Genomic DNA, 27,639 nt, shown 5'->3' on the forward strand with positions numbered 1-27,639 from the left:
GAATGGAATAAAATAACCTTTTCCTGGAAGAAATTTCGGTTGTGGCATTCGATAAGATAATAAATACACAATAAACCATACACAGCACAACTCACACTTGGCAGATATAAATAGGCCTACTAGGCTATAGCCTACAATTGGAGACAATTAGACCCTCCATTTTCACAAATGCTTAGGCCTATTCTGAGCTATAATAATAATATTAATAATTATAGTGTTATTAGTATTATTTAATATAACCTACTATGATCCTACTACACGTCTCGTGTCACCCTGTCACCCCAAATTCTACTGGGTTTAGGATCCGATTAATGAAGTCCAGTTCCTGGGCGGGTCCCTTAACACAGCTGGATGAAAAACATCTGGATCCGCCTACACGGAACTCCAGCCAAAAGCCCCGAGCCCAACCAGTTGTTTCACTGAATACGACTTCAATAAGCTAAATGAACGTCTATCTTACTACTCAAGTTCCCAAATACATAGACAAATACAGTGCGACCACGACGTTTTATTCAGGTTATTTTTTTTAATGTCAATATTATGGGGTGCTGGAGATTCTCGGCAGTGAATATTGTTCTTCTGTCTTTCTGTAAGTATTTTTTTATTCGCTTACTCACTCCGTATTCACTTTTAAGTGTTCAGTGTCCATTGTTTCTTCAATCTTGTGAAGGGGGAGGGGGATCAAATGTTTATTCAAGGGAGGTTCTGGTCGTGTAAAACAGATGCTCAAAACTTATATTTATGAAATGCGACTTTTCGTTTTCTTGCCCTTTCTTCAGTGGAAAAGTGACTTCGGTGTAATTTTCTCAATATCATATATGTGATGGAATAGCCTAATGCAAAAATAAATAAGTAAATAACTATAATTTCTTTCTTTCTTTTCTTCTGTGGATTTGTTTTAATAAAACAAATGTTTTCACTGTAGCTTTATTAAATCAGTAGTTTTACCTCATGTAACATATAATTTGTATGTGCTCTACCTAGGTACTGTCCAACTAAATGATGTCGTGACAGTCACCTAAACTCAGTCAATAGTAGGAAGATACCTAAGAACCTCTGAAGGCACATAATAAAATGGAAATGACTGAACGATCCAAGTCATCCAATCTGGTGAAAAACATATTTCTGACACTTAACAGTTCTTTAGCTATGCCTGTTATTTATTATCAGCAGATGTTGAATGTTTAGAATAGAATTTCACTTGAAAGCACAGATTGTTTACTCTCATGTTCAGTGGTGCCACTATTAAGGGAATCTGAAGTAAACTTAACTAACTCTAACATTTGTCTCAAACAATTTCCCACAATAATTTCTGAAATTATTTGAATATGAAGTCAATAAGCTAAAACAACAACTTACAAACATCAGGGTTATTGTATTTAATTACATAAAAAACATATGAAACATTTTGCTCGAACAGGGCTTGATCATAACTTTGAATCAAAAGAAAATAACTAGTTAATTAGAACAAGAGTGTCAGTAGTTGTGATGATGAAACGATGTAATAGAACTTTGATGCAATGTGACCACATACATTTTTTTACTGCTGCCATCTGTAATGGAAATTTCCAAACAGGAAATCGATTCTGAGGCTCAATTATCCCTGCTGCATGCAAACAGGGGCACTTCTCCTCAGGGAATACAAGATTGAAGCATAGATTGAGGAGGAGTTCGGAGCTCATGTAGAAACTGTATACCGAGAATTTGGGAAACTTCTCATTTCACCCATTTTATCTTTATTTAACTAGGCAAGTCAGTTAAGAACAAATTCTTATTTTCAATGATGGACTAGGAACAGTGGGTTAACTGCCTTGTTCATGGGTAGAACGACAGATTATTTACTTGTTGGGGATTCGATCTTACAACCTTTCGGTTACTAGTCCAAAGCTCTAACCATTAGGCTACCTGCTGCCCCAGTGTGTCCTCTAGAGGACTTACAAAGTTTCACACTTGATACTTACAAGTTATTTTGAGGAAGCAAAGTGACACAATACATAGATAAACTGTAGGTTGAGGAGGAGTACAGAGGTCATGTAAGTACTATAGAGGTAATGGTGAACTTCTCACATGTTATGAAGAAAATTAATCCTGGGCTATAGCACCAATTTATAACTCATTGACATTCCCACTATAGAACTTAGTAAGAGTTGAGCAAGTCTTCTTTTGAATTGTGTATGTATTTAACTTCTCACATTACCTATGTTCAATGTGTGCGCTCTTGGGGACATAACAAGTTGCGTACTTACTGCTTGCTGGTGATATTCAGTGATATTGAGGGAGCGAAGTAGCACAGAGCACAATGAGTGCTGTGGCATGATGAGCTTTGTGTTGTGTTCTCTAGCCTGACCTTCCATCATCCCACATCAGCCCATAATGACAAGATTGTGATGACCTAAGCAGGCAAAAATAAGATGTAGAAATCCCCTTTATTCTCCGCCCCCCCCCTCCTCTCTGTGCCCAGCTTGTGAAGGCCACTGGGGACACATACAGACCCCTGTGTGTTCTTTTAGCCCCTGTTTGCGTCCCAAATGTCACCCTATTCCCTACATAATGAACAACTTTTGACCTATGCCAAAAGTAGTGCACACTGCACTATATAGGGAATAATGTGCCATTTGGGACAAAACTTTTCATTGCTGGGTATGAGATAAGGGTCCTTTTAAAAATGACAACAGTGAATACTATGACCCTTATATGACCTCCGACTTGGGAAAACCCTCTTATAGGTTTAGCTTCTTATTCTCATCCTTTGGCTTAGAGAAAATGGTTCCAAAAGGATTATTCAGCTCTCCCCATAGGATAACCCTTTCTGGTTCCAGGTAGAACTCTTTTTGGTTCTAGGCAGAACCCTTTTGAGTTCCATGTAGAACTGTCTGTAGAAAGCGCTCTACATGGAACACAAAAGAGTTCTATCTGGAATCAAAAGGGTTTGACTTGGAACCAAAAAGTGTTCTTCAAATGGTCCTCCTATGGAGACAGCCGAAGAACCCTTTTAGATTATAGATATAATATTTTTTTCTAAGAGTGTACAATAAGATGGCTACAATAAGATGCTTCACTTGGACTTGTAGGTCAGAGAAATGTGTCTAATGCAATTTTCATATCTCTCTCATGTGTTTTTATTTTGATGTTATGGATATTGACAAATGTATTGTGTTGTGCTTATTGAGGTCCAGTTTTAAGACTGGACTAAATCACATAATTGTTAGAACTACAGTACCTGGCTGCGTAAATGTTATTTATTGTTTGAGACTAGGCGGGGTCCCTCAAAAGGACGTACGTTCATTACACCTGGGTAATTTAATTGTGTTCTTGTCTATTTAATCAGGAAATACTTTCCTTTTGAGTCCTGTGGAGAGGAATTGCAGCATGCTGCGTCAATAATGGGGAGATTGGTTGGTGTATAATCTGCCAACTAGTGGCCTGGTTTGGTTACTACGCTTGGTGGGGGTCAGCTGAGATTCTGTCACTTATAAAACCAAAGGCTGACTGTTTTGAAGCAAGATTTTTCGCATGGTCAAATGAACATTGCACAAACATGGACTATAGGACGACATCAATATGTTTTCTCTGGAAAAGGGGACAAAATAAATGAGAGTGTAGAGTTTTGTTTTTCTTATTTACCCATAACAGGCAAACTGTTGTATGTTTTGGTGTTGTCTGGTCTTCTACAAGAGAGATCAAGACGATATTCAGAAAACATTTGACTCTATAGAGGTCACATTTTTACAGTTACCGTATGTATTTGATATTTTTAAAACCATCAAACGTTCAGCTCTCCTGCTGTGTCTGTGGTTATTTGTATATGTAAACTCATAGAAATAGAGTCACAGATCCACCCATTACAGACCGATTGACTTGCATTTGGATGCCAATTCTAGTCATTCTATTTCTATGGGTAAACTGATAGGGAACCAGGGAGAGTTAGTTGAGACCTGAGGCTGAAACTGAAAAGCAAATAAATGCAGCCAACATCCCTGGGCCTCCCGGCTGTAAGCACACAGCAGAGCAGTTGGATTTCCCATAAGACACACACGCAAAAAAAAGACACAAAGGGGCTGAGCTTCAAACTTGGCTCACGCCGAAACTTCTGGCTTCAATTTATTTCTGGAGCAGTCACTGCTGATTTTAATTAGTTGAAAGTTTACGTTGAAAGTTTTTGCTTAGCCAGCCTTTTTAGTTTTTCTTTTCTTTTTTCTTCACCCTTTCTCCTTTGTCTTTTTTCTTTTGTGTGTGTGTGTGTGTGTGTGTGTGTGTGTGTGTGTGTGTGTGTGTGTGTGTGTGTGTGTGTGTGTGTGTGTGTGTGTGTGTGTGTGTGTGTGTGTGTATGTGTATATATATTTTGTTGGTTGGCATTGGCCAACATCTGGAAGCCTTCGTGAAATATGTGTACAGCTTCTTTTAATGTTTGCGTAGTTTTGTTAGATCACCATCCCCCTGGGAGTGAAAAAATCCCTCATCATCTGGCTTTAATCAGCCATTAATATTGTTGTGATGTGGCAACACAGCACAAGGAGGGGACGGCAGATACAAGATGCGTGGGAAGGAACGCTCACAATGCTTTCTAGAGCCTGTGTCAAACCAATGCAGCACAGCCCCCCCCCACCCCCATTCAAACCTGGGTCAAATACATATTCGCTGTGTTCAATTTTTCAATCAAACACTAATTTTAAAACGTTTTCAAAATATATTACAAATACAACTTGAGTATTGGCCATACAATACAATATAGAAAATATTGCAATGACTATGTTGAATAACTACTATACTGAGAAAAAATATAAACACAACATGTAAAGTGTTGGTCTCATGTTTCATGAGCTGAAATAGCACAAAAAGCTTGTTTTTCTAAAATGTTGTGCACAAATTTGTTTACATCCCTCTTAGTGAGCATTTCTCCTTTACCAAGATAATCCATCCACCTGACAGGTGTGGCATATCAAGAAACTGATTAAACAGGTGCACATTGTGCTGAGGACAAAAAAAGTTTTGAGGGAGCATGCAAATGGCATGCTGACTGCAGGAATGTCCACCAGAGCAGTTGCCAGAGAACTGAATGTTCATTTCTCTACCATAAGCCGCCTCTAACGTCGTTTTAGAGAATTTGGCAGTACATCCAACCGGCCTCACAACCGCAGACCATGTGTAACCACGCCAGCCCAGGACGTCCACATCAGGCTTCTTCACCCGCGGGATCGTCTGAGACCAGCCACCCGGAAAGTTGATCAAACTGTGGGTTTACACAAACTATCAGAAACCATTTTAGGGAAGCTCATCTGCATGCTCGTCGTCCTCACCGGGTTATTGACCTGACTGCAGTTCGTTGTTGTAACCGACTTCAGTGGGAAAATGCTCAACTTCGGTGGCCACTGGTATGCTGGAGAAGTTTCAACTGTACCGGGCAGATGGCAGATAGCGTGCATGGCATAGTGTGGTGAGCGGTTTGCCGGTGGGGTTGTTGTATGGGCAGGAATAAGCCACAGACAACAACAAAAAATTGCATTTTATCGATGGAAATTTGAATGCACAGAGATACTGTGACGAAATCCTGTCGTGCCATTCATCCACCGCCATCACCTCATGTTTCAGCATGATAATGCACGGCCCCATATTGCAAGGATCTGTACACAATTCCTGGACATTTCCTAAACATTTCCCAGTTCTATGGGCTGCATACTCAGATATGTCACCCATTGAGCACGTTTGGGATGCTCTGGATCGACATGTACGACAGCGTGTTCCAGTTCCCGCCAATATCCAGCAAATTCGCACAGGACACCTCTACGGGATCGGTGTGTCCCCGGCGGGACGGTTGAGCTAACGTAGGCTAATGTGATTAGCATGAGGTTGTAAGTAACAAAAACATTTCCCAGGACATAGACATATCTGATATGGGCAGAAAGCATAAATTCTTTTTCATCTAACTGCACTCTCCAATTTACAGTAGCTATTACAGTGAAAGAATACCATGCTATTATTTGAGGAAAGTGCACAATTATGAACTTGAAAAGGTATTAATACACCAATTAGGCCCATTTTGCAGTCTTGATACAACATTTTGAACAGACATGCAATGGTTCATTGGATCAGTCTAAAATTTTGCACAAAAAGGCGATCTAGTGGCCAAAATATAAATTGTGCCTGGGCTTGAATAATACATTATGGCCTTTTTCTTGCATTTCAAAGATGATGGTACAGTGTATTATCTTTGTATTATCTTCTACCAGATCTAATGTGTTATATTCTCCTACATTAATTTCAAATTTCCACAAACTTCCACGAGTTGCCTTTCAAATGGTATCAAGAATATGCATATCCTTGCTTCAGGTCCTGAGCTACAGGCAGTTAGATTTAGGTATGTCATTTTAGGCGAAAATTGAAAAAAGGGTTGGATTCTTAAGAGGTTTTTAAGGTATCTGTGGCCAACAGATGCATATCTGTATTCCCAGTCATGTGAAATCCGTAGGTTAGGGCCTAATGAATTTATTAAAATTGACTGATTTCCTTATATGAACTGTAACTCAGTAAAATCTTTGAAATTGTTACATGTTGCGTTTAATATTTTTGTTCAGTGTAGTAACCAGTAACTACTGAAGCTTCAGCTTCCAGCTGTTCTTGGTAGGCCTACTGCTGGTGGGGATTGAACAATGCATTGCATGTGGTTTGGAAGCTGCCTCAAAGTACAGGCATTGAGTAAAACAAACCCAATGTATTTGTATGTATTATGGATCCCCATTAGCTGGTGCCAAGGCAGCGGCTACTTTTCCTGGGGTCCAGCAAAATTAAAGCAGTGTATACAATTTTAAAAACATTACAATACATTCAGACTGTGTGCCTTCAGGCCCCTACTCCACCACTACCACATATATACAGTACAAAATCCATGTGTACGTGTGTGTATAGTGCGTATGCTATCGTGTGTGTGTGTGTGTGTGTGTGTATGCGCCTATGTTCGTGTTGCTTCACAGTCCCCGCTGTTCCATAAGGTGTTTTTAAATAAATAAAATTTTACTACTTGCATGAGTTACTTGATGTGGAATAGAGTTCCATGTAGTCATGGCTATATTTAGTTCTGTGCGCCTTCCATAGTCTGTTCGGGCCTGTGAAGAGACCTCTTGTGGCATGTCTTGTGGGGTATGCATGGGTGTTCGAGCTATGCGCGAATAGTACAAACAGACAGCTCGGTGCATTCAACATGTGCATTCAACACCTCTCATAAATAAAAGCCGTGATGAAGTCAATCTCTCCTCCACTTTGAGCAAGGAGAGATTGACATGCACATTATTAATATTAGCTCTATGTGTACATCCAAAGGCCAGCCGTGCTGCCCTGTTCTGAACCAATTGATATTTTCCTAAGTCCTTTTTTGTGGCACCTGACCACACGACTAAATAGTAGTAGTAGTGCCTTGTTGACAGTGCTGTCAAGAAGGTAGAGCAGCGCCTTATCATAGACATACTTCTCCCCATCTTAGCTACTGTTTTATCAATACATTTTGACCATAACAGTTTACAATCCAGGGTAACTCCAAGCAGTTTAGTAACCTCAACTTGCTCAATTTCCACATTATTTATTACAAGATTTAGTTGAGGTTTAGGGTTTAGTGAATGATTTGTTCCAAATACAATGCTTTTAGTTTAAGAAATATTTAGGACTAATTTATTCCTTGCCACCCACTCTGAAACTAAAAGCATTGTATTTTGTATACTAACTAACTAAATGACTGCAACACTTAACAAAGAGTTGCAGTCATTTCAGTCACTGTAGTAGCTGACATGTATAGTGTTGAGTCATCCGCATACATAGACACTCTGGCTTTCCTCAAAGCCAGTGGCAACTCATTAGTAAAGATTGAAAAATGTAATGGGCCTAGACAGCTGCCTTGGGGAATTCCTGATTCTAACTGGATTATGTTGGAGAGGCTTCCAAGAACACCCTCTGTGTTCTGTTAGACAGGTAACTCTTTATCAACGATATAGCAGGGGGTGTAAAGCCATAAGACATAAGTTTTGCCAGCATCAGACTATGATTGATAATGTCGAAGGCCGCACTGAAGTCTAACAAAACAGCCCCCACAATCTTTTTATCATCAATTTCTCTCAGCCAATGTCTGCAGACCTTCATACATAATGGATATCCTACCCCTGTCCTTGACTTCAAGCATTTTGGATGCACGCCTCCCCTTCACTAGATGAACCCGAACAGAGTCTGCAATATTATCTAATGTAGCTTGTTACAATAAAGAGGGTGCGCTCTAAACAGCAGCACATTTGGCAGATTGGTGTCCTAAGAGCCATATATAGTACACATGTAAAGTATAGGCCTAGGGCTCGATTCAATCCGTAATGCTGAAGATCTTTGCTCCAGCGTGATAGAAATTTAAAGGCAATATTTCCGTGTCAGCAGAGACTGCATTCACGGTAAATGCTGCATTATGTCGGCTCAATCGGAAATTATCTTTAAATTTCAATCGCGCTATAATCCTGAACTTTGGCAATACGCATTGAATCAAGCCTAGTCTATGGTTCTGTTTTGTGCCAGTCATTTTATTCAACGCCAGAAGTGATTTGTTCTGATTAGTGTTTGTGTGTGTGTATTCCACAGGTCTTCCTATCCTCTCCTTCACACACATCAAGACCAACCTGTGTAAGTGGTGTGACTACTCCAGCCCTATCTGTGAGGACAGTGTGTGTTATACCAACTGCTCCCTCTCCTCCTTCTGTGCTCTGAGTGAAGAGATCTGCATTGCAATATGGTAAGTGTGAAGTGTTTCATCAAAGGACTATCTCCCAAGTTCAAGTTTATTTGCCATATACAGTATAATAAATGAGTATTTTGCACCAGAGCTCTCACTCTCACATTAAAAACATAAAAAATATTTTTTAAATACAGTAGCAGTCAAATGTTTGGACACACCTACTCATTCAAGGGGTTTTATTTATTTTTACTATTTTCTACATTGTAGAATAATAGTGAAGACATCAAAACTCTGAAATAACACATTTGGAATCATGTAGTAACCAAAAAAGTGTTTAACAAATCCAAATATATTTTGAGATTCTTCAAAGTAGCCACCCTTTGCCTTAACGACAGCTTTGTACACTCTTGGCATTCTCTCAACCAGCTTCATGAGGAATGCTTTTCCCACATATGCTGAGCACTTGTTGGCTGCTTTTCCTTCACTCTGCGGTCCAACTCATCCCAAATCATCTCAATTGGGTTGAGGCCGGGTAATTGTGGAGGCCAGGTCATCTGATGCAGCACTCCATCACTCTCCTTCTTGGTCAAATAGCCCTTACACAGTCTGGAGGTGTGTTTTGGGTCATTGTCCTGTTAAAAAACAAATGTTAGTCCCACTAAGCGCAAACCAGATGGAATGGTGTATCACTGCAGAATGCTGTGGTAGCCAAGCTGGTTAAGTGTGCCTTGATTTCTAAATAAATCACAGACAGTGTCAGCAGCAAAGCACCCCCACACCATCCCTCCTCCTCCATGCTTCACGGTGGGAACCACACAGGCGGAAATAATCCGTTCACCTATTCTGCGTCTCACAAAGACACGGCGGTTGGAACCAAAAATCTCAAATTTGCACTCATCAGACCAAAGAACAGATTTCCACCAGTCTAATGTCCATTGCTCGTGTTTCTTGGCCCAAGCAAGTCTCTTGTTGTTATTGGTGTCATTTAGTAGTGGTTTCTTTGCAGCAATTCAACCATGAAGGCCTGATTCCTCTGAACAGTTGATGTTGAGATGTGTCTGTTACTTGAACTCGGTGAAGTATTTATTTGGGCTGCAATCTGAGGTGCAGTTAACTCTAATGAACTTTTCCTCTGCAGCAGAGATAACTCTGGGTCTTCCTTTCCTGTGGCGGTCCTCGTGAGAGCCAGTTTCATCATAGTGCTTGATGGTTTTTGCGACTGCACTTCAAGAAACGTTCAAAGTTCTTGAAATGTTCCTAATTGACTGACTTTCATGTCTTAAAGTAATGATGGACTGTCATTTCTCTTTGCTTATTTGAGCTGTTCTTGAAAAAATACGGACTTGGTCTTTTACCAAATAGGGCTATCTTCTGTATACCCCCCCTACCTTGTCACAACACAACTGATTGGCTCAAATGCATTAAGAAGGATAGAAATTCCACAAATTAACTTTTAACAAGGCACATCTGTTCATTGAAATGCATTCCAAGTGACTACCCCATGAATCTGGTTGAGAGAATGCCAAGAATGTGCAAAGCTGTCATCAAGGCAAAGGGTGGCTACTTTGAAGAATCTCACATATAAAATATATTTTGATTTGTTAACACTTTTTTGGTTACTACATGATTCCATGTGTATTATTTCAAAGTGTTGATGTCTTCACTATTATTGTACAATGTAGAAAATAGTAAAAATAAAGAAAAACCCTTGAATGAGTAGGTGTGTCCAATTTTTGGACTGGTACTGTACAGTATATACAACTAGTAATATTTATCTGGTTTAGCTGATAGCTTCCCATTCTATAAAATATATTTTGACAAGGTATATTTCCCAATATACTCCCTCACTGGACTGTTATGCTCCTCTACTTGAATAATTATCCTCATCATGACAATAATTATTGAACTCTCAGTAAACAGGATATATAGCTGATCCACATGTTTTGTCTGTGTATCCCAGACAAAACAAATGTTGCTCCTAAACATTAATGGAACTGTATGATGAGTTTCTTTAATGAACGATACTGATAAGAAATGATGATGAGTGGTGAGTGTGGTGAGTGGGATATTTGCTATGTTTGTGATGAGGAGGACAAAGTTCATTTTGGCTTTATTTGAATGTTGCTCACCGTCTGGTATGCTGGGCCCCAGTAGTCAAACCTCTACAGCAGGGAGGGCACCCTGTTAAAATTTAACTTAGGGCCCCAAAAAGGCTAGGTCCGGCCCTGACTGCATGTTTGGGTATGGATGTCAGAATGCAGGACCGTGACTGTGGCCCATCGTGATGAGTTTTGTGGCCCCCACCCCCATAAAAATTGCCGATCCCTGCTCTACAGTAATAAAGAGAGGGTCCTTGATCGCAGTCAAAAGTAGTGCACTTTATAGGGAATAGTGTGCCGTTTGGTACACATTCTTGATCTTAGTTCCTCCCCTCATAGGAAGTCTATCTACTGACCTCTGAATGACAGAGATATTGTCCCAAATGGCACCCTATTCCCTATATAGTGCACTACTTTTGACCAGAGCACTATGGGCATGTAATTTGGGACATATCCGAATTGGAAGACACTGGTGTTATTAAGACTGGTGTTGTTGTTGGCAGGATACAAAGGTAGATTGGATTGACCATTTGTATAAAAAAAAACTCCAATCCACTCTAGCAAATACATACAGTACAATAACCAATCCAAACAAAACCACAAAGTAAAACGTCAACTATAGGCTTTCCCAGAGACATTTTCCTATTGTAAAATGTCTAACTAAATTCAGTTTACTAGTTTGATAAGTAACTTTATAATTGATCTGTGGAAATGTAAGTAATTCACTTTGTGTTTGAATGTGGGTGCGTGCATGTGAGTGTATGACTGCGTGTACAGCTTTAACATCTGTTAGTGTCTTCATCTGTGTCCCAGGCGGAAGGACAATGAGAGTATGAGTGTGAAGACGTTATGCCACCAGCCCCAGCAGCCACTGGAGAATATCATGTTGTCAAACTACTCCTCCAACGAGTGTGTGATGGCTCCTCAGCCCTCTGAGGATGGGGTCCTGTTCGTTTGTGGCTGCCTGGGAGAACACGAGTGCAACGATAAGCTTATATTCGACAAGGGCTACAATGGTAACATCACTTGTTTTACTCTGGAACCAGGCAGTACATGGTGCAACCAGAACATTTTAATTTGAAACAGATTAATTTACAATTGTATATTCATAAAAAATGCAACGTGAGGAAAAATAGGCATTTATAATGTAAATACAAAATGTAGTAGTAGTAATGTATACTAACCTATGATCCGATTCCATGTGGTCTTCACATTGTTTTTAAATGTGTCCTCAGATTTTTCCAAGCTCAAGAGTAAAGATGTGATTCCAGTGGTGGTGATCAGCCTGGTCCCTCCCTTTTTAGTGGCTATCATCGCTACCATGGCTTTCTACCTGTACCGTACCAGACAGCCCGGCAAGCAGCCCAAAGACTGGGCTCCCAAACGTACACACTACCAGGTAGGTGGATCTACCAGGTATGGAAAAATATACTTTGAGACCCAAATGGCATACAACACCCAAATGGCATACAACATAGTGCACTACTTTTGACCAGAGCCCATAGGTCCCTGGTAAAAAGTAATGCACTATATAGGGAATAGGGTGCCATTTGGGACACCAACTGGAAGCTTTTCATTTATTGTCATGTAGCTACAGTACATTACAGTTTGTGAAAAGGTGTAAAATAATCCCTTATGGGATGGGTAGCTAAAGGCCACTTGATACGTAACTAAAAATATCATTCATGAATTAATTTACCAGGCCTTGGACATCCCAGAGGGACTCAGTGGGGAGGCCATCACCGGCGGTGAGGACTGCCATGGCAAGCTGTCAGCCATCAATAGCGACGCTACATCTGACATGTCTCCCGTCCGGACCCATAACTTCAACCACAGCACGGAGCAGCTACCCATCCAGCTAGAAGCCTTGGTGGGGAAAGGGAGGTTTGCTGAGGTGTGGCGGGCCAGGCTCCACCACCAGGCAGCTGGTTCTCAGTATGAGACGGTGGCAGTGAAGGTGATGGTTTTCCCTCTTCCCTTTTTTCTCACCCCCCCATTTTTTCTGTAGTTTTTTTGTGCCATTTTCATGTGATATAATACTTTGAATAAATGTTTATTTGATTTGAAGATCTTCCCGTCTGTCGAGTATGTGTCCTGGAGCAACGAGAGGGCCATCTTCTCTGACGCCAACCTGGAGCATGAAAATGTGGTTCAATTCTTGACAGCAGAGGAGCGAGGGCCCTCCGGCTCCCCTCAGAGGCAATACTGGCTGGTCATGGCCTACCACGGCCTGGGAAACCTACAGGTTAGTTTGATTTAGCTTTTTTTTGTTTATTGCTAGGTTGATTAAGTGTATATTGTTGTTATATGGTGCAGTAGAAGACTAGAAGAGATAACTAGTACATTTTATTGTACATACAATTTCATAAAAATGTTGTCAAAAAATCCCGTGAGGGATGGGTCACTAAATGGGTCATTCATTCATTAGGACTTCCTGGCAGGCCATGTGTTGAGCTGGGCTGAGCTGTGTGCTATGGCTGGGTCGGTGGCTCGAGGATTGGCCCACCTCCACAGTGACACCACCCCTTGTGGGATCCCCAAGGTGCCGGTGGCCCACCGTGATCTGAAGAGCAGCAACATCGTGGTGAAGAGCCGGAGAGAGTGTGCCCTCTGTGACTTTGGTCTGGCTCTGAGACTGGACCTCTCCCTCACCGTGGATGACTTTGCCAACAGTGGCCAGGTAAGGTGGAACAGGTGAAATTAAAAGTAGTTAATTTTAAAAAAAGTAGTTGCTACGGGAACCTGTATCAGTGTTCCACTCTAGCTAAAGCGACTAAGCAGTAGGCCTATGCATGCTGCCTTCTGACATAACTACTGTATCTGAGAGAATTATTATGGAAAATAACAACATACTAAATTGTAGAGTTGTGGTTGAATGCCCACTTGAATAAAAACTATGCTATATGAATGAAATTGTATTACAAAGCCGTGCTAAAACCAGAATGAATCAGAAGGCCCTTCATGTAGTGTTAATTTGTTTAACTTCTCTGGGATATGTAGGACGCTAACGTCCCACTTGGCCAAAAGCCAGTAAAAATGCAGAGCGCCAAATTCAAATAAATTACTATAAAAATCAAACTTTCATGAAATCACACATGAAAGATACCAAATTAAAGCTACACTGGTTGTGAATCCAACCAACATGTCAGAATTCAAATAGGCTTTTCGGCGAAAGCAAACAATGCTATTATCTGAGGATAGCACCATAGTAAACAAAGAGAGAGAAGCATATTTCAACCCTGCAGGCGCGACACAAAACGCAGAAATAAAAATATAATTCATGCCTTACCTTTGACGAGCTTCTGTTGTTGGCACTCCAATATGTCCCATAAACATCACAAATGGTCCTTCTGTTCGATTAATTCCATCAATATATATCCAAAATGTCAATTTATTTGGCGCGTTTGATCCAGAAAAACACCGGTTCCAACTTGTGAAACGTGACTACAAAATATCTCAAAAGTTACCTGTAAACTTTGCCAAAACATTTCAAACTACTTTTGTAATACAACTTTAGGTATTTTTTAACGTAAATAATCGATACAATTGAAGACGGGATGATCTGTGTTCAATACAGGATTAAAACAAACTGTAGCTAGCTTTCTGGTCACGCGCCTCTAACAAACAGTACACAACAAGTGACCCTCGTTCAAAATGGCCGTACTTCTTCATTACACAAAGGAAAAAACCTCAACCAATTTCTAAAGACTGTTGACATCGTCAATTAGAAATCTGGATTCCCAATGAAAATCCATTGAAAAGAGAGTGACCTCAATTTTTTTTTAAATCTGAATGGTTTGTCCTCGGGGTTTCGCCTGCTAAATAAGTTCTGTTATACTCACAGACATGATTCAAACAGTTTTAGAAACGTCAGAGTGTTTTCTATCCAAATCTACTAACAATATGCATATCTTATTTTCTGGGGGTGAGTAGCTGGCAGTTAAATTTGGGTATGCTTTTCATCCAAACGTGAATATGCTGCCCCCTATCCTAGAGAAGTTAAGCTACTGTCACTGTCCTTGTTGTCCAGGTGGGTACAGCTCGCTACATGGCCCCTGAGGTGTTGGAGTCCAGAGTGAATCTGGAGGATCTGGAGGCCTTTAAACAAATGGATGTCTACTCCATGGCCCTGGTCCTCTGGGAAATGGTGTCCCGCTGTGAAGTCATAGGAGGTACAATAAGCTATTCTATTATGGGCCAAGTCAGCGGTAAATGTTCGTAACTCAGACTTTGATGAAAGTAGCATCGTCTGTAAATGTAGAATAGATGATAAATAACAAAGGATTTACAGTGTGTTTCCTGTATTTTCATAGAGGTTAAGAGTTACGAGCCGCCGTTTGGCTCTAAGGTGTGTGACCAGCCGTGTGTGGACAGCATGAGGGACCTGGTCCTGAGGGACAGAGGCAGACCTGAGATACCCACCAGCTGGACAACACATCAGGTAAACTGTTTCCAAACGTCTGAAGGTACCACGTTCATCTGTACAAACAATAGTACGCAAGTATAAACACCATGGGACCACACAGCCGTCATACCGCTCAGGAATGAGACACGTTCTGTCTCCTAGAGATTAACGTACTTTGGTGCGAGAAGTGCAAATCAATCCCAGAACAACAGCAAAGGACCTTGTGAAGATGCTGGAGGAAACAGGTACAAAAGTATCTATATCCACAGTAAAATGAGTCCTATATCGACATAACCTGAAAGGCCGCTCAGCAAGGAAGAAGCCACTGCTCCAAAACCGCCATAAAAAAGCCAGACTACGGTTTGCAACTGCACATGGGGACGAAGATCGTACTTTTTGGAGAAATGTCCTCTTGTCTGATGAAACAAAAATAGAACTGTTTGGCCATAATCACCATCTTTATGTATGGAGGAAAAAGGGGGAGATTTGCAAGCCAAAGAACACCATCCCAACCGTGAAGCACAGGGGTGGCAGCATCATGTTGTGGGGATGCTTTACTGCAGAAGGGACTGGTGCACTTCACAAAATAGATGGCATCATGAGGGAGGAAAATTATGTGGATATATTGAAGCATCATCTCAAGACATCAGTCAGGAAGCTAAAGCTTGGTTGCAAATGGGTCTTCCAAATGGACAATGACCCCAAGCATACTTTCAAAGTTGTGGCAAAATGGCTTAAGGACAACAAAGTCAAGGTATTAGAGTGGCCATCACAAAGCCCTGACCTCAATCCTATAGAAAATTTGTGGGCAGAACTAAAACAAACGTGTGCGAGCATGGAGGCCTACAAACCTGACTCAGTTATCCAGCTCTGTCAGGAGGAATGGGCCTAAATTCACCCAGCTTATTGTGGGAAGCTTGTGGAAGGCTACCCGAAACGTTTGACCCAAGTTAAACAATTTAAAGGCAATGCTTCCAAATACTAATTGAGTGTATGTAAACTTCTGACCCACTGGGAATGTGATGAAAGAAATAAAAGCTGAAAGAAATAATTCTCTCTACTATTATTCTGACATTTCACATTCTTAAAATAAATTGGTGATCTTAACTGACCCAAGACAGGGAATTTTTACTAGGAATGTCAGGAATTGTGAAAAACTGAGTTAATGTATTTGGCTAAGGTGTATGTAAACTTCTGACTTCAACTGTATACATTTTCTTTTTACTTCCTTGAACCCAACGCTGGTCAATAATCAAACCTTCCTGGTATTGCTCTTCCATACTGCAGGGGATGAATCTGCTGTGTGCCACCATCACTGAGTGTTGGGACCATGACCCAGAGGCCAGGCTCACAGCCCACTGTGTGGTGGAGCGCTTTGGAAGTCTAGAAGAGGAGATGGAGCAGGAGGTGTTAGATGCTGTCAACAACAGCCAGGAGTGTCCTCCCTCTGACACCTTCCCTGACTCCACCGGCTGTGATGTGGACCCTCTGGTCCCTGAAACAGATACAGAGGGGACCCTCATCCCTGGGCAGATAAGTGAGATATTATAAGGAGGACTTAAACTCGATCACCAAAAAGAGACACATCTTTGTATGATAGATTGAAGGCACTCTACCCTATGAACAAAGAGGAAAAAAGACACATTTTTCTATGATAGATTGTATCATTTGAAGGAGCTGGTCTCCGGATTGATTTGTAATATAACCTTTATGAAGTGTCTTATGAATGCACTTATGAACGTTTGCCACTGAAGAGATATTCTTTCTGCCCCTTGGAAAGTTGTGTGTACAGGATTCAGGGAACAGAGCAGACAAGCAGACCACAAATCATTATCCCAACTTCACTATCACACTGTAACATGTCAATTTGACCAATAACTCAAAAAGCAGATTAGTTTCCAAATCTGAAGTAGATACATCCTGTAATGAATGATCACATGGATCTGTTCTAAATGCAGGTTGACGTTTATTTTCATGAGTCTTGTCCTGGAGGCAGAACTGATCTATTTCCGCTTAGATAGGCCAGCTGCAAAGAAAAAAATGGGCTATTATTGTAAAAATTCATGAAAACAAAAATGTGATTTTGGCATTAATTTTAGGTAAGGGTTAGGCATAAGGGTTGGCAGTGTAGCAGTGTGGTTAAGGTTAGATTTAAAATCAGGTTTTATGACTTTGTGGCTGTGCCAGCTAGTGACCACTCTGCAGAGCTGCCTCCAGAACAAGATTCATGACCGAAAAATGCAAATTGCATTCAAAATGGAACCCTATTCCCTACAGATTGCACTACTTTTGACCAGATTCCTATGGCTCTGCACTATATAGGGAAATAGGATGCCATTTGGGACAAATGTTTATTATTCACTACAGTATAGAGAGCACTACGTTTTGACAACCTTCATTGGTGTACCAGCTATTTAAATTGGTCCTTACTCCTATAGGAGATCATTTACTTTACAAGAATTATTACTTATGATTAATTATCGTTTATTTTTTAAATGAGTTTTCCATTGCCTTCTCAGTGTGTGGACTCAAACAGTGGTGTGGTTCTCACCCCCCCCTTAATGTGTCCTAAATGGCTCCCTATGTCTTACATACTGTGGTGCACTACTTGTAACCAGTTAGCGCAGAGCTGAGAGGTTAGCATTTTTCTACATTTACATTTGACATTTTAGTCATTTAGCAGACACTCTTATCCAGAGCAACTTACAGTAGAGTGCATACATTTTATTACATTTTACATACTGAGACAAGGATATCCCTACCGGCCAAACCCTCCCTAACCCGGACGACGCTATGCCAATTGTTCGTCGCCCCAAAGACCTCCCGGTTGCAGCCGGCTGCGACAGAGCCTGGGCGCGAACCCGAAGACTCTGGTGGCGCAGCTAGCACTGCGATGCAGTGCCCAAGACCACTCCGCCACCCGGGAGGGTTTCATTCTGATTAACCACAAGCTGCTCTGACTGCAAATTGTGAATGTTGTTATATAGGCTAGAGACCACAACACACAAGCTAGCAGGGTGAAATACCTTTTTTAAGATAAATAAGAACCAAGGAGCTTTTAATGATCATTTGAACTGATAGCTGTACACAAGGATTTTCTAAGGATACTTTGATCCGTTTGTAGCTGTTGCATACAACTACATTGATTGTCAAGGCTTGTTTTTCCCCACCATGTGAAGTACTTGCTGCCTTCATCTGTTTACTAAGACACATAGTTTATTTGTTTAATTCAAATCTGATGTCTGAGCATTATTAAGAGGAGGGCATGATCTATCTTTATATACTATACATCAGAGAACTCACAGTAAGAGCGACTGCTCTCCCAGACAGCCTGGTATGACACTCAGATCTACACCAATTCAGTCATTCACCGACTCTCTTGCTTCCAACGTAATGTTAAAATATTTAATCACACTAACCGAGCGGACTAAAATAATTAACAGGAGTTGGTGTAGATTTGATTAAGCCATTAAGAAGATCAATAGCTTTTTCTCATAGAACCCAATCAATGTCTGGGAAATAAGCGCTGTCTAATTGTGAGAGGCATGACAGTGACATCCTCTTTGAATCATGAGCTGGGTCGTGTTAGATTGGCACAAATGGAAGAAAACAAGGTGAAATGTAAAAGTACTCCCTTAGCCTTTCTTATTGGACAAGTCTATTTTTTGATTTCCGTTGCAACGGTGTGCCCTAATGAACACAACCAAGGTTAACACTCTTCCCTTGGGAATGGTCAAGTTTGAGGATGCACAGAGTAAGACCATGGCCTTAACTATATGGAGAAATATCTAAGTATGATATTAATGAACTATGCAGAATACTAAAGAATGATGTTATTGAACTTCTGATGAATGACCACAGATAAAAACCAAATTATTGTGAACTGGTTCCACAACATGTTACCTATTTTTCTTGTAAAATAGGTTTTGTATCAGGTCTCTTATTTTGTTACTATTTGTGAGTGGGGGGAAAAAACACCACAAAACTGTCATAAAAAGACACATGAAAAAGATCAAACATTCCAATGTCAAGCAGCTTTATTGGTTTGTTGTTTCAGAACCCTTATTTTGAGAGGTTGACATTATACAATATTTCAGTAAGGAGCACAGATTTAGGCCTGGATTCAATCTGATTACGCTTTGTCAGTATGTGCCATTTAAAGGTAATTTCCGATTGAGCCAACATATGCAGCATTTACTGTGAATGTGGTCTTCACAAAGGCGAGAACAATGTCGACAAAGTGTGATCGGATTGAATCCCGGCCCCAGAGCAGCAATATTATACAGTATTGTGTATCAAGAACTAATAATGACATGAACAGATGTATTGAAAGAAAAAACATTCAAGTTTGTCATAATTTATTCTGATTGTTTTAATAGTTTTGTTGATTCAAGTGACAAAACAGCCCTTTTACTGAGAAAAACGAAACTACACCTAAAACTACAAGTAAAATACACTGAGTGTAGAAACACATCATCTTTCCATGACAGACTGACCAGGTGAATCCAGGTGAAAGCTGTGATCCCTTATTGCAGGGATGCAAACTGCTGAGGGCCCAAAAAGGTGACATTTTTTTTGTTGCACTGAAACATGCAACAAAATCCCTTTTAAGGGGAAATGCAGGTTAACTAATTAAACACCAAAGAATATGATCTACATGATCAGTCTCTGTGTGTAAAATAAAAAGTGGTTAATGTGAACCTAACTCACAGCTAAAAAAAATGTAAAGAAAGCAATCCAATGTGATTTGTTGCCAAGACTTCACTGCAAATGACACTCAAGTCTTGAGAAAAAACAATACACTAATATTGCAGTTAGTCATGACAGCCTTTATAATAGAACGCTTGTGACCACACACAAATATTCACTTGGGGGAAAAACATCTTAAAGTAGAAATAGAATGAAACAAACAGGCATTCCATTTTTGCTCTAGTGTAGTGGCCACTATAGACATCGACCAAGTGCACAAGGCTACATGTGTGCAAAAATAACGTTCACTGAGTCAAAAATATATATAATCCCCCTCATTCACACACATACACGTTTTACAGTTCAACACAACAAAAACAATATATTTAGGCTGCTACACTACACATTATTACATTGTACACGTTCTGCCTTTGGACGTCTGTTCTACAATGTGCCAGCAAAAGTGAGAAAGAGAAAGTGTGTGGTGTTCCTTTCACCTCTATAGTGGCATTCAGCTTAAACCAGACCCAGACCCAGCTCCATTTGATCCCTGAATCCACTTGTTTAACAAGCAACGCCTAATTTTCACCTAATTCTCTTATAATGAAAATGTACAACATACTGTAAAAGGTAAACATTAGTTAATAAACAGATGGTTAGTTCGTCACACATATTGCCAGGGTCCAGTAAGCAACTAACGCGTTAGAACTTGAGGAACGGCAAGGAGTCCCGTGTGGCTCAGTTGGTAGAGCATGGCGCTTGCAACGCCAGGGTTGTGGGTTCAATTCCCACGGGGGGACCAGGATGAATATGTATGGACATTCCAATTTGTAAGTCGCTCTGGATAAGAGCGTCTGCTAAATGGCTTAAATGTAAATGAGTCGTATACTAGTTAACGTTCATAGCGAATTGGTTAGGTTACTCATGTTAGGTCATCTGATGTTGTAACGTTAGCTAACGTCCGCTGTCTGACTTTATTAAGAAGCCAATTTTCACACCATGAACTCGATAAGTTGGCTAATGTTGCTCAACATTTATCTGGCTAGCTGAGAAGTAACTCCAGCTAGCAAGATACTTAACAATGCTAATACTTGTTCCATCACACTTTCTCCCTCACCCCAAAAACGTTCAAAATTACAGTAGTTCGGTTACAGCTCATGAAGTACGCTTCATCACCTTCTCACCCCCGTGGTCAGGCTTCTCACCTAACGTTACCTCTTCGTTCTCGTTCAGGGGACGCGCTGTTGTAACTGGCAAGCTGCTTTCCCAGAGCGCGCACTGATGCTGTAACTAGTAAGTTGGTTGTCTCTTTCTTCAGTCGTGTCCTGCGCTGCATTCTGTTATGTGAACGATTGGCTGAGCGTTGGATACAGACAGTATTGCGTCAAACGCGCATCACTCGTTCGTATAGAGCCAGAAGTCATCCAAACCTCCCTCCCAACCTTTTCTCATCGGATCTACACGAATCACGTAGGGCACCTATTTTGGATTCAAAACGTGACTAGTTTGGTGACTAGTTTGCATCCCTGTTAATGATGTCACCTGTTAAATCCACTGCAACCAGTGTAGATGAAGGGGAGACAGGTTAAAGGATTTTTTAAGCCTCGAGACAATTGAGACATGGACGTTGTCTGTGTGCCATTCAAAGGGTGACTGGGCAAGACAAAATATTTAAGTGCTTTTGAACGGGGTATGGTAGTAGGTGCCAGGCGCACCAGTTTGAGTGTGTCAAGAACTGCAACACTGCTGTTTTTTCACACCCAAAGAATGGTACACCACCCAATGGAAATTCCAGAAAACTTGACAACTGTGGGAAGCCTCGGAGTCAACATAGGAAGCTTTCGACACCGTGTAGTCCATACAACGAACTGAGGCTGTTGAGGGCTAAAAAGGGTGCAACTCAATATTAGGAAGGTGTTCCTAATGTTTTGTACACTCATTGTTAACAGGATTTTTTTTAATAGCAATTTTTAATTGATGTACAATAGAAAACCCTAGATTTCTGCATAAAAATATCTTTGGTCTTTAAGCAAATATTTTAGGTACAGTTGAAGTCAGAAGTTTACATACACTTAGGTTAGTCATTAAAACTTGTTTTTCAATCACTCCACAAATTTCTTGTAAAAAAACTATAGTTTTGGCAAGTTGGTTAGGACATCTACTTTGTGCATGACACAAGTAATTTTTTTAACAATTGTTTACAGACAGATTATTTCACTGTATCACAATTCCAGTGGGTAAGAAGTTTACTTACACTAAGTTGACTGTGCCTTTAAACAGCTTGGAAAATTCCAGAAAATCGTCTAGGCTTTAGAAGATGAAAGGCTAATTGACATCATTTGAGTCAATTGGAGGTGTACCTGTGGATGTATTTCAAGGCCTACCTTCAAACTCAGTGCCGCTTTGCTTGACATCATGGGAAAATAAAATCAGCCAAGATCTCAGAAAATAAATTGTAGACCTCCACAAGTCTGGTTCATCCTTGTGAGCAATTTCCAAAAGCCTGAAGGTACCACGTTCATCTGTACAAACAATAGCATGCAAGTATAAACACCATGGGACCACCATGGGCCGTCATACCGCTCAGGAAGAAGACGCGTTCTGTCTCCTAGAGATGAACATACTTTGGTGCAAAAAGTGCAAATCAATCCCAGAACAAGAGCAAAGGACCTTGTGAAGATGCTGGAGGAAACAGGTACAAAAGTATCTATATCCACAGTAAAATGAGTCCTATATCGACATAACCTGAAAGGCCACCCAGCAAGAAAGAAGCCACTGCTGAAAAAAAACGCCCAAAAAAGGCAGACGGTTTGCAACTGCACATGGTGACAAATATCGTACTTTTTGGAGAAATGTCCTCTGTTCTGATGAAATAAAAATATAACTGTTTGGCCATAGTTATGTTTGGAGGAAAAAGGGGGAGGCTTGCAAGCCGAAGAAAACCATCCCAACCGTGAAGCGCGGGGGTGGCAGCATCATGTTGTGGGGGTACTTTGCTGCAGGAGGGACTGGTGCATTTCATGAAATAGATTGCATCATGAGGGAGGAAAATTATGTGGATATTGAAGCAACATCTCAAGACATCAGTCAGGTAGTTAAAGCTTAGTCGCAAATGAGTCTTCCAAATGGACAATGACCCCCAAGCATACTTCCAAAGTTGTGGCAAAATGGCTTAAGGACAACAAAGTCAAGGTATTGGAGTGGCCATCACAAATCCCTGACCTCAATCCTATAGAAAATTTGTGGGCAGAACAGAAAAAGTGTGTGCGAGCAAGGAGGCCTACAAACCTGACTCGGTTACACCAGCTCTGTCAGAACTTATTGCGGGAAGCTTGTGGAAGGCTACCCGAAACGTTTGACCCAAGTTAAACAATTTAAAGGCAATGCTACCAAATACTAATTGAGTAAGTAAACTTCTGACCCACTGGGAATGTGATGAAAGAAACAAAAGCTGAAATAAATTATTCTCTGTTATTCTGACATTTCACATTCTTAAAATAAAGTGGTGATCCTAACTGATCCAAGACAGGGAATTTTTACAGGGATAAAATGTCAGGAATTGTGAAAAACTGAGTTTAAATGTATTTGGCTAAGGTGTATGTAAACTTCTGACTTCAACTGTATATGCATGTTCTTTATTTGTACTGTTTCAAATAAACGTCACATGTTTCTTCATGTTGAGAATATGACATTTACAAATGTTAATTTCCTTTTCATATTCACTCACAATGACTATCAGAAGATTGCCACCAGTAAGCTGTAAGAAAAAGAAAACATAACATAAAAAAAATCACAAATGAAAGCACTGCCATCCTTCACTTGTAGCCCTGGAATGTAACTAAAAACCAAAAACCAAACAAGTCATTCTAATACAGACAATTGCATGGGTACAAATTACAAAAAGGTTAATAAACTTGTCTTTTACATAAAAAATATTAAACTATCCCCTTAAGCAGCATTCTGGTACAGTAATCTCAACAGATACACCAACAATCACACTCAGCCATTTTATGGTCTCAATCCACCTCATCAACACATTACAGTTTTGTTCCTTCTCATGATGAAATACAAATGTTCCCATAATTGATGTAGACCCTGTGGGCAACCATACAGAAAAGTAAACATCTAGAAGCAGCTGCAAAATGACCCACAATACAAATACAACTGGATCCATAATTAAACTTAAAAACAACACGTTTCTTAAGATCTAGGCCTACTATATAGGAAAATAATTAATATATATTTAAACTAATGGGCAAAAATCAGTAGCTGCTCATTTGTTTATCACAGTTATTGCAATCACTTTTTCATATCTTCAGAAACAGCAGTAGCATAAAAACCATAATGCTATTATTAACCTAACAATAAAATGTAAGGTTGCCAAATTGTTTCATACCAAGTGTATATGCTCAATTAATTACTCAATATTCAGTGGAGTGCTTAGAGAAGAGGGGCAATTTGAATGCCATATTTATAAAAACCATACCCTACACAATGAAACTTACAAGATTCAAGTTAAATAGCCAAATTAACTGATGTTACTACACTAGAGGAACATTACAATTTGGTAAAAGCATACCATATCAACTGAAATTAGACAACCTTACAAAATAACAAGTCACTCGAGTCAAATATGTCAACCCTACATTACAGTGGGCTTATACCAGATTCCCTGGAATACTAGAGGCATATAACCATCATATAGTACTTGATGCTTTTTAACCCTTTAACTTTAAATTGAATATATAGCTGTAAGTCCTACTGTATAACTGTGTGTAAGTACTATATAATTGCATTACTAAATATATGCCATTATAGGTACTATGGAATAAAGCTGAAAGAGTATCTGAAACTGGGAAGTCCCTATTCACTTCAGAAGGTGTACAATAGGGCTGTTCACAATTCATTTTCCCATATGACAGACACATAATACGTACAGGGTGAATTCCACATAATCTCTGGCTCGTCATAGGGGATTTAAAGGCATCAAACAAACAATTATTAATATAAAAAGCCTTGTTCCCTCCCTCACCAGTAAAATGTTATTTAAAAACATATATATTAGTCCATTATTTATGAAAATCATAAAAAATAAAGTATCATGACTACATATCAAGTATCATGACTACTAGCCTGCCTAACTTTACTGCACTGTGAAATAGTCTTAGTGCCATTTTAATTTCAGATATACCTTTATTTTCACGCATGCATCTACAAAATCATCAAAAGCATCTAATATCCCACCAAAATGGATATTTTAAGGGCCTAACTAAGACAATCAAACTTTTAGAGCACCTTCCGAGTTCGCCAGATATGGACCTTTCACCAGGAAACAAATACACGCTAATAACAATCTGCTGTCAGAATGTTAAATACCGCATTGTTACATTGATTGGCGTTGAATCATCTGACAACCTGCAATAAAATGCTAACTGAAAATGTATGTTTCATGTGCATTCTAAGAATGTAACAAACCTTACATGACAACACTAGGAAACTGAATATGCTACAGTCCCCTGAGGGGAATATAGTATGTCTTAGTGTTAGGATAGGAGGTCATACATAAAGTAGCACCGGCAGCTCACCGTGATCATCTAGCTACCCTTGGGGTATGGCTTCTTCGGATTTTGCTTACAGCTTACTGGTGCCTCGTTTGTTAGTTTAACAAAAAGAAAAGTGCAATCAATGGCTTTTTTCCCCCCTTTTCTGAAAGTATCTAGCAATTTCATGAACGTCATTCACAATGGGCCACGGTCTTTCTTGTCTGTTTCAAAACTGCAACATTAAAAGAAGTTCTAGGTTGTACAAATGTGTCTAAACTGGACAGATAAGGTATTGTGGTAAGATATCCTTCTTTCAGGCATTTAAACTTACAATACATATGTAAAATACATATTTTGCACTGAATTTTGTTTTACGAAACAACATTTGTTCAAAAGTATAACAAATTTCCCTGACTTTGATGGGGTTAATGTGATTGATTCCTAAACAACCTTCCTGACTTTTCCTTGATTTTCCAAGGATCAAATCCTTTCCAACTGGACTGTGGAACCCTGGAATGGGATGCCTGAGGTTGTGGGAAGGCCAAGTATGGTCGACTACAAAACGGGCTGCCAGATTGTGTCCCAGATGGCACCCTATTCCCTACCTAGAGCACTTCTTTTGGCCAGGACCTATGGCCATAGACCCATTTAAGGAATAGGGTTCCATTTGGGCCGCAGTCCCAGAGAGAGAAGCTTACAGTTAGTTAGTCAGCCAGCCAGTCAGTTAGTTCCACACACACAGGGATGAAGTTGAACAGTAGAAGCCACAGAGTTACCACTAAGCTGGAGGAACTGGAGCAAGGGTCTGGAAGAGAGGCAAAACGCTTCCTTAGTACCAAGAGGTCTATATAATGTACATAGTTATATAATGTGAGTGTGCGCCTATGTGTGTGCATGTATGTGGAAAGGACAAGGTAGGAAAGACAGGCAGGGGAACTCACCAATAGGAATTCTCTTGGTGGTATTGAGGGGCGGGAGCTGTTGTGGTATAGGGCAGGCGCTACAGAAGTCTGAGCAGCCAGGACAGACGAGAACTCCATTGTATACCCAGTCTTTAACACGCACACTGACGCTCAGCAGCTGACCCGTACGCACACACTGGTACGCAGTGTCCTCCACCCACACCGTCAGACCCTGGGTAGAGCAAGAGATCTGGAAACATCAGCAATATAACATTTAAGTATTAGTTTTTTGTTGTATGGGTCACTTCAAAATGTATATATCTGCCTGTCACACATCTATAATAGGGTTACATTAACCCAAAACACAAAAATGTAATTGAACTGAATTTGTGATTTTGTAAGCTCATATGATAAAAGCGTGAGACTTAACGGTGGTAAACGTTATTAAGAAGACTTGTATTAAATGGATGAAGCGACAAAACATAGATTACAGAGATATCTAAAGATTGTTACTTATTCTGCATTACCTTATAGCAGCCACTTCCCCAGTCAGGGTAGGTCATGCGTCTGGTACACTGCTCCATGACGAAGGCAGTCTTCTGGTACAAACACACTGAGTCTGGACCATACTGCTCAGCTCCGTAGTTCCTCCACCAATCTGGAAACAGTGTGTCAGGTAGCATACTAGTAACTAGGGTTGCAACATTTTTGAAACTTTCCTGAAACAAAATTCTCAGGTTTTCCAGAAATCCTAGTTGGAAGATTCCCAGGATTGGGATGGAATAAGCAGAAAGTGAACAGGGAATTCTCCAAAAGGGATTTCTGGAAAACCTGGGAAAGTACCTGGGAATTTTGCAAACCTTCAAGTGAGTTAACAGCCCGAGTACATGAACCAAGGCCTGAGGAACCAAGAGGCAACAACAATGCAAGAAGGGAAGGGATATTACCGGGCTGGTTCTCCTGGACCCTGCAGTAGGAGTTGCGTTGGTACTCTCCACTCAGGTGCCAGCTAAACTCCTGGCTGAAGGGACAGTAGTCAGCGATCTCCACAGCTCCACCGTAGGAGGCCAGATCCATCACAGAGACTTCAGGGATATGGTCAAAGTACTGCCAGAGAGGAGGTGGAAGAGATTTACTGTATGGGGTGTACTTAACACTATGCTGGTCACAATTGGTCAACAACATCTTAAATAAAGACCATTTCAAATTTGTTTTTGTTGCCTTTTTTGTCTAATAGGTACAAACTTTGCTTGGGTGCATGTGCTTAGTAAATCCTTGACATACACTTGTAATATTTATGTTT

At 40.3% G+C, this 27,639-nt stretch overlaps 2 protein-coding genes across 3 annotated transcripts in view; one reads left to right on the forward strand and one right to left on the reverse strand.

The window, feature by feature from the left end:
- The first annotated feature begins 383 nt into the window (after positions 1-383).
- tgfbr2l (transforming growth factor beta receptor-like) lies at positions 384-27,547 on the forward strand. The gene is made up of 10 exons (XM_055878294.1): positions 384-589; positions 8,605-8,755; positions 11,611-11,813; positions 12,033-12,196; positions 12,500-12,754; positions 12,866-13,042; positions 13,226-13,477; positions 14,828-14,969; positions 15,111-15,238; positions 16,490-27,547. The coding sequence occupies exons 1-10, from the start codon at positions 541-543 to the stop codon at positions 16,751-16,753; spliced, it is 1,785 nt and encodes a 594-aa protein (XP_055734269.1). The 5' UTR covers positions 384-540; the 3' UTR covers positions 16,754-27,547.
- Positions 23,511-27,639, reverse strand: part of LOC129821050 (leishmanolysin-like peptidase) — a 30,590-nt gene continuing 26,461 nt past the window's right edge. The window contains exons 14-17 of one of the 2 annotated variants that reach the window (XM_055878292.1): positions 27,284-27,443; positions 26,864-26,994; positions 26,376-26,568; positions 23,511-26,239 (exon numbers count right to left, since the gene is read on the reverse strand). In XM_055878292.1, the coding sequence (XP_055734267.1) occupies positions 26,139-26,239; positions 26,376-26,568; positions 26,864-26,994; positions 27,284-27,443 (585 nt within the window). In that variant the 3' untranslated portion in view covers positions 23,511-26,138. Of the gene's footprint in view, positions 26,240-26,375; positions 26,587-26,863; positions 26,995-27,283; positions 27,444-27,639 lie in introns of both variants that reach the window. The other variant, XM_055878291.1, reaches the window with a different exon arrangement.

The sequence above is a fragment of the Salvelinus fontinalis genome, chromosome 23 (assembly GCF_029448725.1).
Source record: "Salvelinus fontinalis isolate EN_2023a chromosome 23, ASM2944872v1, whole genome shotgun sequence".
Classification (NCBI taxonomy): domain Eukaryota; kingdom Metazoa; phylum Chordata; class Actinopteri; order Salmoniformes; family Salmonidae; genus Salvelinus; species Salvelinus fontinalis.

Excerpts from the sequence above, each read along its gene's own strand:
- tgfbr2l (XM_055878294.1), top strand. The coding sequence starts at position 541 with ATGGGGTGCTGGAGATTCTCGGCAGTGAATATTGTTCTTCTGTCTTTC. Across the intron at positions 13,043-13,225 it reads ACGGCCTGGGAAACCTACAG|GACTTCCTGGCAGGCCATGT; the intron begins GTTAGTTTGATT and ends TTCATTCATTAG. Across the intron at positions 13,478-14,827 it reads ACTTTGCCAACAGTGGCCAG|GTGGGTACAGCTCGCTACAT; the intron begins GTAAGGTGGAAC and ends CTTGTTGTCCAG.